General features: G+C 40.7%; 1 protein-coding gene across 1 annotated transcript; it reads right to left on the reverse strand.

The window, feature by feature from the left end:
- Positions 1–10352: 10352 nt before the first annotated feature.
- On the reverse strand, positions 10353–12083 carry LOC130021163 (gamma-crystallin B). Its single transcript, XM_056111975.1, has 3 exons — positions 12075–12083; positions 11738–12028; positions 10353–10628 (listed from the first exon to the last, which is right to left on the reverse strand). Exons 1-3 carry the CDS (start codon positions 12081–12083, stop codon positions 10353–10355), a joined length of 576 nt encoding a protein of 191 aa, XP_055967950.1.
- Between the last annotated feature and the right edge of the window lie 1470 nt (positions 12084–13553).

A 13553-nucleotide genomic window follows, 5' to 3' on the forward strand; every position in this document is an offset into this window, starting at 1 on the left:
TGGAGAACGAGTCCTAGAATTGCTTTTATTGGGGTTCTTGGTGTTTTCTGAATTTCTCAGCACAACAGACTGAACTTTCGACCTCAAAATCATGTTTCCATGCATGTGATGACTCCATTATGCTTCCTGTATTTTCTGGGGAAAGCCTATGTGCTTACAAAGAAACCCAGAATTACTGTTAATGAAACAGAAAGTTTGCCCCAAATGCTGACTATTTGGGGGCTGGAGAGATGCCTAAGGAGCATGCCTTGCACTTGGTTGAGCCACATTTGATCCCCAACACCCCATAATGTCACCTGAGCTCTTCCAGAAATGATCCCTGAGTGCCGAGCCAGGAGAAACCCTTGAGCACAGCTGAATGTGGTCCAAAATCAAAACAAACCAACCAATAATGACTATTTTTGTTGAAATCTCTCTTTCCATGGTCTGGCTTCTGATCTTGGCTAGTTTTGATTGTGCTCACTGTGTTTTAAGTTGTAGTTACTAACTTCTCAGTTATATACGTTCATCAATGAAAGACAATCACTGGAGGGAAGTGTCAGATCACTGGGCCTAGACAATGAATTTAGCTTGCTATAAATTCCTCCCTCTTTTATAGGCTTGAGAAGATATTAAAATTTTATGCAAGAGGAGCCAGAGTGATAGTACAGTGGGTAAGGTGTTTGCCTGGCATGCAGTCCACCCATGTTTGACCCTGGGGCATCCCAAATGAACCCCTGAGCACCACCAGCAGTAATTCCTGAGTGTAGAGCCAGAAGTAACCCCCTGATCATTTCCAGGTGTGGCCCCAAAACAAACAAACAAAATTTTTAAAAATTTCATGCAAGACGGGCTGGAGCGATAGCACAGCGGGTAGGGCGTTCGCCTTACAAGCGGCCAACATGGCCGACCCGAGTTCGATTCCTCCGCCCCTCTCGGAGAGCCCGGCAAGCTACCGAGATATTGGATATGCCAGACACAGTAACAACAAAGTCTCCAATGGAGACGTTACTGGGCCCGCTCGAGCAAATCGACAATCAACGGGAGGGCCTTTACCTTTACCTTTACCTTTCATGCAAGAGTACAAGCTTTCAACTCAGATTGCCAACTCAGAAAGTCCCTTTCATAGCCATGTCATGAACTTGGCAAGACACATAACTTCTCAGAACATGAACATTTCATTGTAGTTTTCTCATGAAAAAAACACATTATGAATAAACAAAGAAAGAGGAAGAGCAGCCTCTGACTTCTGAAGTCAGTCTAGCCCTTAAAGCTAGACTGTGCTGTTCTCCTATAAGACATAAACAATCTCGCAAAATGTCAACTCCAGACAAAGCTATTCTTAGTCTATTATAAAATGAGACAAAATAATGTTACTTTCATTTTGTCTAAGCATAGGCCAAAACAAAATCTATATGCCTTGCTTAAAATTCCAGGCATCTCCTCTCAACCAAAATGAATAACCCCCTCTCTTTAATATCTCTGCCCATGACAACTCTATCCTCTTTCTGGGTTGCCTTTCTCATGAGTGGATTTATTAAAATAGCCAATCATAGCACACCTTCACTTTCTAAGAACATTTATCTGGAATGAACCCCACATTTTCAGGTCCTTCCCCAAAGTATAAATCCCACAATAGGGTCTTTGTACTTAGAAATTCTCAGATACTCCATGCTGTGAATTCTCACTGTAGTTTGTTACAAAAGCAACCAATTTAAAAGCAGGAGTCCCTGATTTTTAGTGTTCTTTAGTCCTGTGACTAAAGACTAAAGAACTAAAGTCAAAGGACTAAAGAACACTGACGTGAATGAATGGGTTATGTACATAATATGTTGCACACGGGGAGCCCGAGAGATAGTACAACAGTAGGGCACTTGCTTTGCCACAGAATCAACTTGGGTTTTCTTCTTATTGCCACATATGTTCTCCTAAGCTTCCCCAAGAGCGATCCTTGAGTACAGAGCCAGGAGTAAGCCTGAGAACAGCTGGGTGCGGCTTCACAAGTGTGTTTGACACATCCTTGGCACAAATGAACACTGATATTTGTAATAGTATGACATTACTTAGGATTTCAATCTAGTGGTCTCTCAAAGATATTCATCTTCTTGAAGATACTTGTAAAGTCCCCTCTGTGAAACCATTTTGTGGTTTGAAAAATGAAAGATTTTATTCTTAGAAATTACCTGTTCAGGTTATATCTAACGTGCATAAGAGTCAGCCAATTACCTGTTTCTATCCTCTGCAGAGATACCACATCATTAGATGTGGAAAATACTACAGAAATCTGTATTTTAAAATTAGCATCAGATTGTTCTTGAACCAAACGATATTTTATTTGTTTGGTTTTTCAGTTTTGGGCCCCACCTGGTAGTTTGGGGGCTTTACTCCTAACTTTGTGCTCAGGGATCACTTCTGGAAGGGCTCAAGGACCATATGCAGGGCCAGGATTAAATCAAGTCAGTTGCATGAGAGGCATGTGCCATACTTGCTATACTCTCTCTCCGGTCCCATTGCCCAATTTTGAAAAACATTATTCCAGATTATTCCTTCAGTTATATGGTGAGGAAAAAGTTTTACCCATCCTGGGCAATTTTAAATTTTTTTCTAGCATTTTTCTTTAACAATGTAGCTGAACATTCTGTGCTTTAACATTTCCTCTACACATGACTAGAATGGCTGGAGCGATAGCACAGTGGTAGGGCGTTTGCCTTGCACGCAGCCAACATGGCCGACCCGAGTTCGATTCCTCCGCCCCTCTCAGAGAGCCCGGCAAGCTACCGAGAGCATCTCGCCCGCATGGCAGAGCCTGGCAAGCTCCCTGTGACGTATTCGATATGCCAAACACAGTAACAACAAAGTCTCCAATGGAGACGTTACTGGGCCCGGCTCGAGCAAATTGATGAACAACGGGAGGACAGTGACAGGATGACTAGAATAAAAGCAAAAATAATACATTTAAATAACTCATCTTTTAAGTATTATGGAACGTTAGTGAAATAGGAACTTTCGGTTAAAATTCATCAGGAGTAACCTAATCTTTGAGACTAGTGAAATAGCTCAAATCCTATTTTATTTGATATAGGGTGGGAAGTGTGGTATTTGCTTTTTCCAATATTCCAACATGTATATTTATATCTTGTTGGTACACGCACACACACACACACACGCGCGCACACACACACACACACACACACACACACACACAGGTGTTAGCATGACCAACACATCTGACCTCTGTCTGCTCTGTCACCAGGCTTTCTGTTTATTCACATTGAAAATCTCTTATAGTTTCCTAAACTCACAATGTTATTCATGCTGCTCTTGTTTTTGAATATATTGACCCTTTTTTTACTGAATCTTCAGTTCTTAATTCTTTCACTTGAGAAATTTTGCCCTAGACTCAGATCAAATGTCAAACCTCTATAAATATTTCCTTCCTTATTAATCTTGAAGGCTAAATTTAATACTGCTTTTTTGGCTTTCCAAACATTGTTGTTGATACAGTAATAATTATTATCTGATAATAATAATTATCTGGTTATTTTGTTTAGACTTAACTTTTTAAATAAATCAGTCTGCATGAAGGCAGGGATTATTTCATATTGATTTTTGTATTTCTACCAATTGACAGAATAACAAAATAAAAATTGGAGCATACATATTGCTTTTTAAGTGACTGTGATGTGACTATTGTTCCCTAAACCTTGTAATAGTTCATGGTACCCATTTCAAATGCTCAACATACATAGGCATATGTGGATTAAATTTAACATTTCCAACTTTCAATGCATTATGCTAATTTTAAAATCTTATAGTTTAGGAAACTATAAGAGATTTTCAACCCACCCTCCTGCTTCCTAGTAATTAGGATATCATTTATATCACACATGCTCTTGGTAAAAGGAGCAGAGGTCATTGGTTGACCCTCATTCACTGTTGGTGGGAATATAAACTTGTTTGGTCTCTAGAGACAGTAGCACAGATCATGAACAACTTTTTATCTCTGTATCACACAGTGATTCAATTTAAAAAGTTAAAACTGAAAAACTGACAAATAAAAAAAGCATTAGTTATATTTGGGTGGGGGAAAAAAGAAACTAAAAAATAAATGCAACTTTGCATTATAAGCCGTGCCCAGCTTAAAGAGGACTTTTTAAATTTTATTTTTATAAAGTTCTTCACAATATTCATTAAATTTAATATTAGAATACCAATACCACCACCATTATATCTTCCCACCACCATATTTGGATGTTTCCATCCAGAACCTTAAACCCTGCACCCAAAGCAGAACCAAAATAATTTATTTTGTATTGCTTGTTATAATCTTCTAAAAATGATCTAAAAAGGTTTCTTAGAGGGAAGTGTGTGAAGATTGTTGTATTTCACCCAAGAACCATTAATCCCTTCTATAGGAGATTAGCAACATGTTAGTTAAATACAAATTGAGATTATGATTTCCTAAAAATGCCTTTTAAATTTTATTTCCAGGAGTTTTAAATTAGGTTATATGCTTATTCTAATAAGTACAAATAGAAATATATGATTAATCTTTATTAATTTATTCCCTTTTGTTTTGTTGTCATAACAGTTTATAGTGCTGAATTTATTTTAAGAGTTTATAGCTTTACACTTCTTCAAATACGTTCTACCAAACCATATCCACCGCTAATGCAATAGTAACCCATTTGTGTAGTTTAGTGGACAACCTATTGACTTTCCTTTGACTTTTACAATGGTAACCTCAGTTCTGCAATAAAAATCCAAGGGTTTGTTTGGGTTTTATTTTTTATGTTCCCTTTTTTTGTATTTTTGTATCAAGAGGCAAGCTGGAGGAGGGGAATGGCAGGACAGAAACTGTCATCACTGGTGGAGGGAAATGGACACTGGTAGAGGGATGAGTGTTGAATCATTGTATGACTAAAATCCAATCAAGAACAGCTTTGTAACTGTGTATTGCATGGTGATTCAATAAAAAATATTTTTTTCAGAGTTACCTTTTTCCCTATGAACATTAATGAGGTCAATGAACTCTATAGAGATATAGAATATTTATTTTGACATATTCTCATTAGATGTAGGCTTTCTTTTATATTACTTCTATTTGATTGTGATATATTCATAATGTTTATGAACAATATATATACACTCTATGTTTATATACATACTCAAATATAATTATACATAAATTTATGTATATTGTAAGTTCTGAATCATTGCACATTATTTAGTTAATTTAGAATTGGAGGGTATTAGATTGGAACTCTAGTTTCAAATAATTTTTTTCTTAAAAAAAAGAAAGAAAGAAAGCAGTATGGAAATTTCTCAAGTCTTTCTTCTTAAAAGTGGTTTCTTTCAAGGCAGGAGAGACAGAATAGTGGGTAGGGTGCTTGCCTTGCACGCCACTGACCAAGCACCCTATATGGTCCCTTGAGCACTGCCAGGAGTGACTCCTGAGTGTGCAGCCAGGAGTAAGGTACCCCTATCCTACCCCCTTCCTCCCACCAAAGTGGTCACTTTCATCCTTAACACATTTGGATAAATAAAGTTAGTGGGATACTGGATACTTCTCTCATTCCATTCTCGGAGGTTGTTGTCATCTCAGATACTTCACTGTTTTGAGGCTCCAGATTTTATTTTCAAGAGAGTGGAGGGACAGAAGGAAAAAGGAGTAGGTTCGCAGTTAGTTTGTACACAGTCTCTTCACAGTCTCTACTTCTGGCCCTACCTCAGTGCTTACTTACAGTTTCTATTTGTTAGGCGTTGAAGAAGGGTATTGCCTTTGTTACATGCAATGGTGAGTGAGGGTTCCCTAATCTCTCTCTCTACATATATATAAATATATATAACATAGATGGATAGATATAGATATATAGATAAATGTGTAATAAAAAAATGAATACAAAGCCATGGCGCTCTCTTGCCACCTGTGTTTGGTGGTCTCCGGCCTGCTTCCCACATCCTGGATGGCCAATGGCAAGGGGCAGACGAAGGAGGAAATGAGGGCCAGGCTGGTTGTGATCAGTTGCAATTAATTCCAATCTCGTCTCTCTCTGCCTCCTTCCAGTTTCACCCACTTCTGGATTCCCCCTCTCTCTTTCTTGATTCTCCTCCTTCTCCTCGATCCCCCTCGATTCTCCTCCTCCTGCCCACTCTTTTAGCCTTAGTTATATCACAAATCATGAGGGGTTGGGGTAGCAATTACACATAGGTGTTGTCGTGCAATCAATAGATGTAAAGACCTTTCCTCAGGGGAAGCCTCTTCTAGGACAAATTCTCATCCAGCAAGATGACCTGCCTAAGGGTGAAGTACCATCTTGGGGTGCGTTTCTCCTTTCCTTAGTCTAACAACTATTTAAACATTCATCTCAGTTCTACTTCTTAATAATATTAGTCATTTTGTATGTACACAGTAAGAGATACATTAAGCTTATCGGGTGGCTCTCTTGCGGACATCTTGCTATAGATCTCAGAATACAGTGCTCAGGCTAGATGAGCTCTTCCTAATCCTAATCCTAAACAGGGTCCTTGTCCAGTTGCTCTTAGATCATGACAGAATTTGTCTATGACCATGATTTTAAGTTACAGTTAAGTATTATGGCTCTTGGCCTGGCTCATTTTGATACCAGGGTAGCTCATAGTTTGCCCTGAGTCCATCCAGTCCCTCACCGCAACCTGGCTTTTGGGGTGCTAAGGACTAAGGGCAACTGAGGCTTAAGCAGAGAAAACAGATGCCCAGAAGTGAAAATTATTCAGAGTCAATTAACTGCTAAGTTATAAAACCATAGCATTAGTTGTCTTCCTGTGTCTATACAAAAAGGACATTGCTCTAAGGTAACTATGCAAATGGACATAAGGAGAAGAGAAAAGCAATATTTCACTTACAAACACAAATCCAGAGTCCTTAGAAGGATCTGACCTTACAAGTCAACAGAGTCTGGTTTGGGGATAAAGGTGATTGACTGGTTGGGAAAGCAGAGCATAGAGAAGAGGTTACAGATGAACACAGAAGAGTGGGAGTGTCTCAGGAGCACTGCTATGGGTGTAACCCAATAAACCTAAGTCCCTGTGTCCAGGGAGGAAGGACAAACCAATATTAAACCTAAAATGTTTAGAACTACATTCCAACATATATGTATGGTATGTACATATTCATTACAAATAAAAATAATAATTTTTTATTTAAAGAAGAAAAACTTGATCAGTGAGATTTAGGGATAATAATTTTATGTGATTACTGGTTAGCTGTTTCAGAATTTGTGTCATGCCTAAAGTATGTAATTTTATGCCCACTAGGCAAACAAAAATAGTATATGATTCTATACTCAACAAAGTTTTTGGCTTTTTAATTTATGTCTGATATGTAATTATTGGCAAAGGATTCTGGTGCATGTCTCCAGGAAGTCACACAAGTGTTGGGAGATTAAGGAACAGGCATGTAGACACAAATCCGACTTCCTTAAGAATTTGACTGTTCAAGAATCTGATAATTTTCCAAGGAAGGAATATGCACCAGTAGCTTAGCTATGTGGTTAAATTTGATTGAGACAGTTCAGGTTCTGGTAATCACTAAAACATGCTCTCCCAACTCCTGGCCCCCAACTGATTCAATTTTAGCAAAAAGTTAGTTATAGACTTGCTCAACTAAAAGTCATTTGGATGGTGGATATAGAGACCTTGAGACATGGGTTGAAAGGGGATTATTGCAAATGAATGATTATGTGGGCACAACTAGGAGAAGAGAGGAAAGAAGCAAGAAAGGGAAAGAAGACCAAGATGTCCTCCAACAGGCCAGAGATTTGTTTGTGGACAGTCTAGAATGGGCCACCTAATATTAAGGATGACATTATTATGCTGCCTTGTTCTAAACTTGCATCTTTCATCCTAGGTAAAGGTAAAGGTAAAGGCCCTCCCATTGATCGTAGATTTGCTCGAGCGGGCCCAGTAACGTCTCCATTGGAGACTTTGTTGTTACTGTGTTTGGCATATCGAATACATCACCGGGAGCTTGCCAGGCTCTGCCCTGCGGGCGAGATACTCTCGGTAGCTTGCCAGGCTCTCCGAGAGGGGCGGAGGAATCGAACTCCGGTCGGCCATGTTGGCCGCTTGTAAGGCGAACGCCCTACCGCTGTGCTATCGCTCCAGCCCTAGCACAGCGGTAGGGCGTTTGCCTTGCACGCAGCCAACATGGCCGACCCGAGTTCGATTCCTCCACCCCTCTCGGAGAGCCCGGCAAGCTACCGAGAGTATCTCGCCCGCAGGGCAGAGCCTGGCAAGCTCCCGGTGATGTATTCGATATGCCAAACACAGTAACAACAAAGTCTCCAATGGAGACGTTACTGGGCCCGCTCGAGCTTTCATCCTAGAACCTCAAAAAAATCTGACTGCATACATTAATGCTTTATGTGCAAGTTTGTGCTAGAATTAAAAGGAACAGAAGTTTTGTCTCCTATCTGGGTCAATGTGGTACACAGGCAAGGTAGGGGCAGAGGTTCATGTGAGAGGGCATGATGACCCAGTCAGTGACATGAGGGTAGGTGATTAAAAAGCAAAAACTTCTGATTTCCCTCTCTGGAAATCCAGGAGACATTGAGTATAAATCTGTTGAAGAAAGTGGACAGACAAGTCTCCCTTTAGACAGACTTGAGCTATTTCATTAGCAAAATAACGTTCTTCTGATGAAGTTTGACCTTAGAACGTTTGCTTCTCTGAGGAAGTTAGTAAGAAACAGATATAAGAATCATATTTACTGCAGGATTTTATCAAAAATGTTAATTCAATGACCTCTTTATTAGATCAATAAAATCTGAAAACTTTGTTTTAGATGACAGTACTGGGATTGGTTAGATTTGTCTTGAATGATGAGCTTACTTGTCCTTTAAGTTATGTGAGTGAAAGAACTAATTTTGTTTCCTTCTCTGCCTCGGATTCTAAGATTCTGTGCCTGTTCAAATCTGTGCCTGTCTACTCACCAAAACACTTTGTAGCTGGTAATCTGGACTTGAAGTTTTCTCCTGACTCCCTCTCTCACTCTCTCCCTGTCTCACTCTCTTGCTCCTGTTTTTTATCTGATCTGATTTCTTCATCCACTTCTTTTTAATTGCTTTAACTTATTCTTTAGCTTTTTTATTTGAAATCTTCATCCATTTTTAAAGAGTAAAGGAAACAAAAAAACAGTCAATGAACTTCTTGAGAAAATTTCATACTCTCCACTTACTATTATCTTCCTTTTTTTCTCTTTTACATCCTCTATGTAGAGTTATGGCATTATATTTCTTATTAAGATGACAGGAGGCTGTTTCCTGTGAATAAGTAGCTTGCTTAAAAGTCCTGAAATCTGTGCTCATTTCAGCATCACATATAATAAAAGTCTTGAAATCTGAGGATAGACAATAGTACAGCAGGTAAGCATTTGCCTTGCATGTGGCCCTCCTGGGATCAATCCCCATCACCACATATGGTCCCTGAGCATTGTCAGGAATAATTCCTGAAAGCTGAAATCCAATAGTAACCCCTGAGCATTGCCAAGATGACCCCAAAACAGCTGCCCTCCTGTTGTTCATCGATTTTGCTAGAGCGGGCCCAGTAACGTCTCCATTTTAGACTTCTTATTACTGTGTTTGGCATATTGAATATATCACGGGTAGCTTGCCAGGCTTTGCCGTGCGGGTGAGATACTCTCGGTAGCTTGCCGGGCTCTCCAAGAGGGGCGGAGGAATCGAACAGTAGGAAAACGCCCTACTGTTGTGCTATTGCTCAATAGCACTCCAAAACAAACAAACCAAAAAAAAAAAAAATCCTGAAATCGTTCTACATACTCTAAGGAGAGTGAATTATATTTGGATTATAAATCTCATGGGTGAATAAATTTTGGAAATGGAATTGGGAGAAAGGGGATTGTGGCTGTTAGAAGAATAAGGAGTCAGTATGTGAGTATAACTGGTTTGTGGCATAAGAGTCTAGATGCTGAGGATGACCTTCCTCATCAATGACGACTTGGACAACATCCAGAAGATGGGGGCAATAATCTGGAGAGAAAACTTGGAATGTCTTAATAAGGACTCATTCATCCTCATCACCGTCAAATGTATTCTTGTAAGACCAACCACAAATGACTGCAGTCCAAAATAACTTAAACTTCTTTGAGTCTATATTGTTCACTTTTTAAAGAATGCTGGCAAAAGCATTCACTACTTTCTTCCTTTATACAGGTATCATTTTTCTTTTTGAAACTGTCATTATGTTTGGGCAAGTACCATTATTGTTTATGAAGGCATAGAGGTCTGAAAGAAAGGCAGAACTTTGTAAGTGCCAGAAACACAAACTAAATATTTTATTAGATTCTAAAAGAGAAAGGTGGAGAAAGTAAACGCTCAGCAAAGATCTGTGACTCGTCTGAGAGAGCCAACTTTGGCATTCACAGCCCCCCAGTCAAGGTATCTCCTGTATTCCCCCGGCCTCAGCAGGTACTGCCTTCCCCTGTAATTGGGCATCTCATAAAAGACCCAGGAGCCTTCCAGAACATTGACAGAGTGGATTTCATTGAGGTGGAAGCGATCCTGAAGTGAGAGACAATCATCTGTGATCTCGGACATTTGTCCTCTGAAGTCATCTCTCTCATAGATCTTCATTCTGTAAGTGCCAGAATGCTGGGAAGAAAGCAGAAAAGCTATGTAAGCAAACAGGAATAGAAATAAAAATTATAGGCCTATGCCTACTCGTCACTCCTGTCCCAAAGCTCTCTGAATCTAAGTTTGCTTCCAGTAGAGCCATGGTACAGAGTTCAAACACTTTCCTGACTGATTATTTTTGGGAAAAGCTTGCATGAAATTCAGACTCCACTAGTCCCTGGTCCTTGGGAATTAAGGCTTACCTACAAGAATGTAGATCACCTTAGTCCTTGTCATTAGAGAGGGTTTTTCTCAAAAGAGAAACAGGTATTTTTAAAGTTCTGGATCTCAAACTTAATTTTGGGAAGTTGGCTTTTCTTCTAATTTATATCTTTTAAATCAGGTCTATATTAATCACAAAGTTAGAAAGCTGAAAACAGTAGCTTATCAGCCTCAGGAAGAATAATCAAATTAGAAAAGTAAACCAAAGCAAGCAAAAGTATTTCTATTATTTAAACAGCCAGATTTTATAAATCTAGATAGTTTCGGACTTCTGAACTGTAGCTCTTGGAATAACCACTATAGAAATTTATACATGAGGCCAGAACAATAGTACAGTGGGTTGGGCATTTGCCTTATTGGAGGTCCTCACTGACCTGGGGTAGATCCCTGGCACTGCATGGTCCTTGGACTCCACCAAGAGTGATTCCTGAGTGTAGAACCAGGAATAACCCCAGCACCACCATGTGTGAGCCGTGCCAAAACAAAATATTATATCTATGTTTTGGGGCAAAGGACAAAAAAGTGACACTCAGAGGTTACTCCTGACTCTTCAGCTCAGGAATTACTCCTGGCAAGGATTGAGGAAATTGAGCCCAGATCTGCAGCTGTACCCACTACGCTGACTCTCCTCTAATTCATTGATCAGTCTTTCGGGTTTTTATTGCAATTAAATGAAAAAATGTGGGAACAGGTCATTCATTCCATAAACACCACATAGTTCAGGGTGAATGACTTTCCACCTGAGCTATTCGTCTGAACCCAGGGACAGTCCTCGACCTCTCTCCACTCTTAACGAGACTGATTGGTGATATCCGTGACGTCTGTCATTTCCGAAGAGACTTAGAACAGAGACTGAGCCCACTCACCTGCGGGACCAGGCGGCAGGAGCGGATGGAGTCGCTGAGGCCCATCCACTGCTGGAAGTCCGGGTAGTCCCCGCGCCGCAGGAAGTACTGGTGGCCCTGGTAGTTGGGGCGCTCGTAGAGCATCCAGCAGCCGCTGTCCACGCGAATGGAGTTGCAGCGGCTGAAGTAGGACTGCAGGTTGGAGTGGTCGCTGCTGCACTCATAGCAGCGGCCTTGGAAGGCGCGGTCCTCGTAGAAGGTGATCTGTGAAATGAAAGATGGGGGAGTGCACGCAATGACTTGCCATCCTCTCTAAGAGGCCCCGACAAGGCAAAGGAAGGGAATGTCCAGCACTTACCTTTCCCATTTTGAAGCGAGTGAGCCAGAGCAGTTAGCAGGGGATGTGGGGGCGAGGGTAGAGCCCCTGTATATATAACAGCCCTGACTGCTGCCTCCGCAGGAAATCACACAAAAGAGCCTGGGTTTCGGTGAGTAAGGGGATTTGCACTCTCCCCCTACGCCCCCCTCCCCCAACAGAGTGAGTTGAATGGTTTGCTCTCATTCTTTCTGGGAGGCTCCACTATTCTAATTCATTGTAGCTGTTGCCATCAAAATTAAGTTTTTGTTGATTGAGCAAAAGGATAAGAAAAATCCACACTTCTCTAGTGTATGCCACATGATTTCTCAAAGGTAATGAATCTAAACAACGCGTTCTTTCCAGGGACTGTGATTAGGAATTGTAATGAAGTGATCTGTGAAAGTGATTTGAAAAGAAAAAAAAAAAAGCTTAGTTCAAGAGAATCAGCGATTGTGCCAGAGTTGTTATTTCAGGCTTCTCTTGAGAAGAGTTGATACTTGTGTGGGCATGTGTCAGTTGCTGGAGGGTGGGATTTCTCACAGGTGCTGTCTACCTCTGGGTCTTAGAGTCCATGGCTGGCACATAGCAAGTCCTTCTACTTGGCTTTAACCTGGAAGAAGATGGCAAGTACTGTGATCTTCCTCCCTTTCTCCATCTTGGAACCTAAAGTCTTCCTTCTGTGTGTGACTGTCCTGAGTGCTCACTACTCTTTGGTCTTGTCTACTCTTTGCCTTTCTTCAGATGTCTGAACTCTTTCTTTCCTCTTCAGCATGAAAACTCTTGCTCACTTGTTAAAGGCTTTTTGAATTCAGGGAAGAAGTGAAGTAGAGTTTCTTTAAGTTCCACACAGCCCATTACTTCAGACTAAATAGGATCAGACACAGCCTCTTTGTAATGTGGATTTTACAAACAGGTGTGGAGACTCCTGGAATTGCCGAGATACTGCCAGGAGGTTTAGAAACAAAGCAGTTTCCATAACAACACCAAGATATAATTTTTATGCCCATATTCTTCGTGAGTGTACAGTGGAATTTTATTTTTTATTTTTTAAATTTTTATTAGTGAGACACCATGAGGTACAGTTGTAGACTTACAAATTTTTGTGCTTGGGTTTCAATTATACAATGATCAAATACCCATCCCTCCACCAGTGCCCATTTCCCACCACCACGGATTCCAGTATCCCTCCCACCCCCCACCCCTACCCCCATTCCACCCTGCCTCTGTGGCAGGGCATTCCCTTTTGTTCTCTCTCTCCTTTTGGGTGTTGTGGTTTGCAAAGGAGGCATTGGGTGGCAATCATGTTTGGTCTATAGTCTACTCTCAGCACGCTTCTCCCATCCTGGGAGGATCTTTTCAACACCCTTTGTTTGGTGCTCCCTTCTCTATCTCAGCTCCCTTTTCCCCTAGCATGTGTGGCTGACCTCTAAGCCATGGAGCAAAATTCTACAGTGGAGTTTTAACAGAGGTTGAACGATT

The sequence above is a fragment of the Sorex fumeus genome, unplaced genomic scaffold (genome assembly GCF_029834395.1).
Source record: "Sorex fumeus unplaced genomic scaffold, SorFum_2.1 ptg000014l, whole genome shotgun sequence".
In the NCBI taxonomy this organism is placed as follows: Eukaryota; Metazoa; Chordata; class Mammalia; order Eulipotyphla; family Soricidae; genus Sorex; species Sorex fumeus.

Excerpts from the sequence above, each read along its gene's own strand:
- LOC130021163 (XM_056111975.1), bottom strand. Across the intron at positions 10,629-11,737 it reads CCTGCCGCCTGGTCCCGCAG|CATTCTGGCACTTACAGAAT; the intron begins GTGAGTGGGCTC and ends CTTTCTTCCCAG.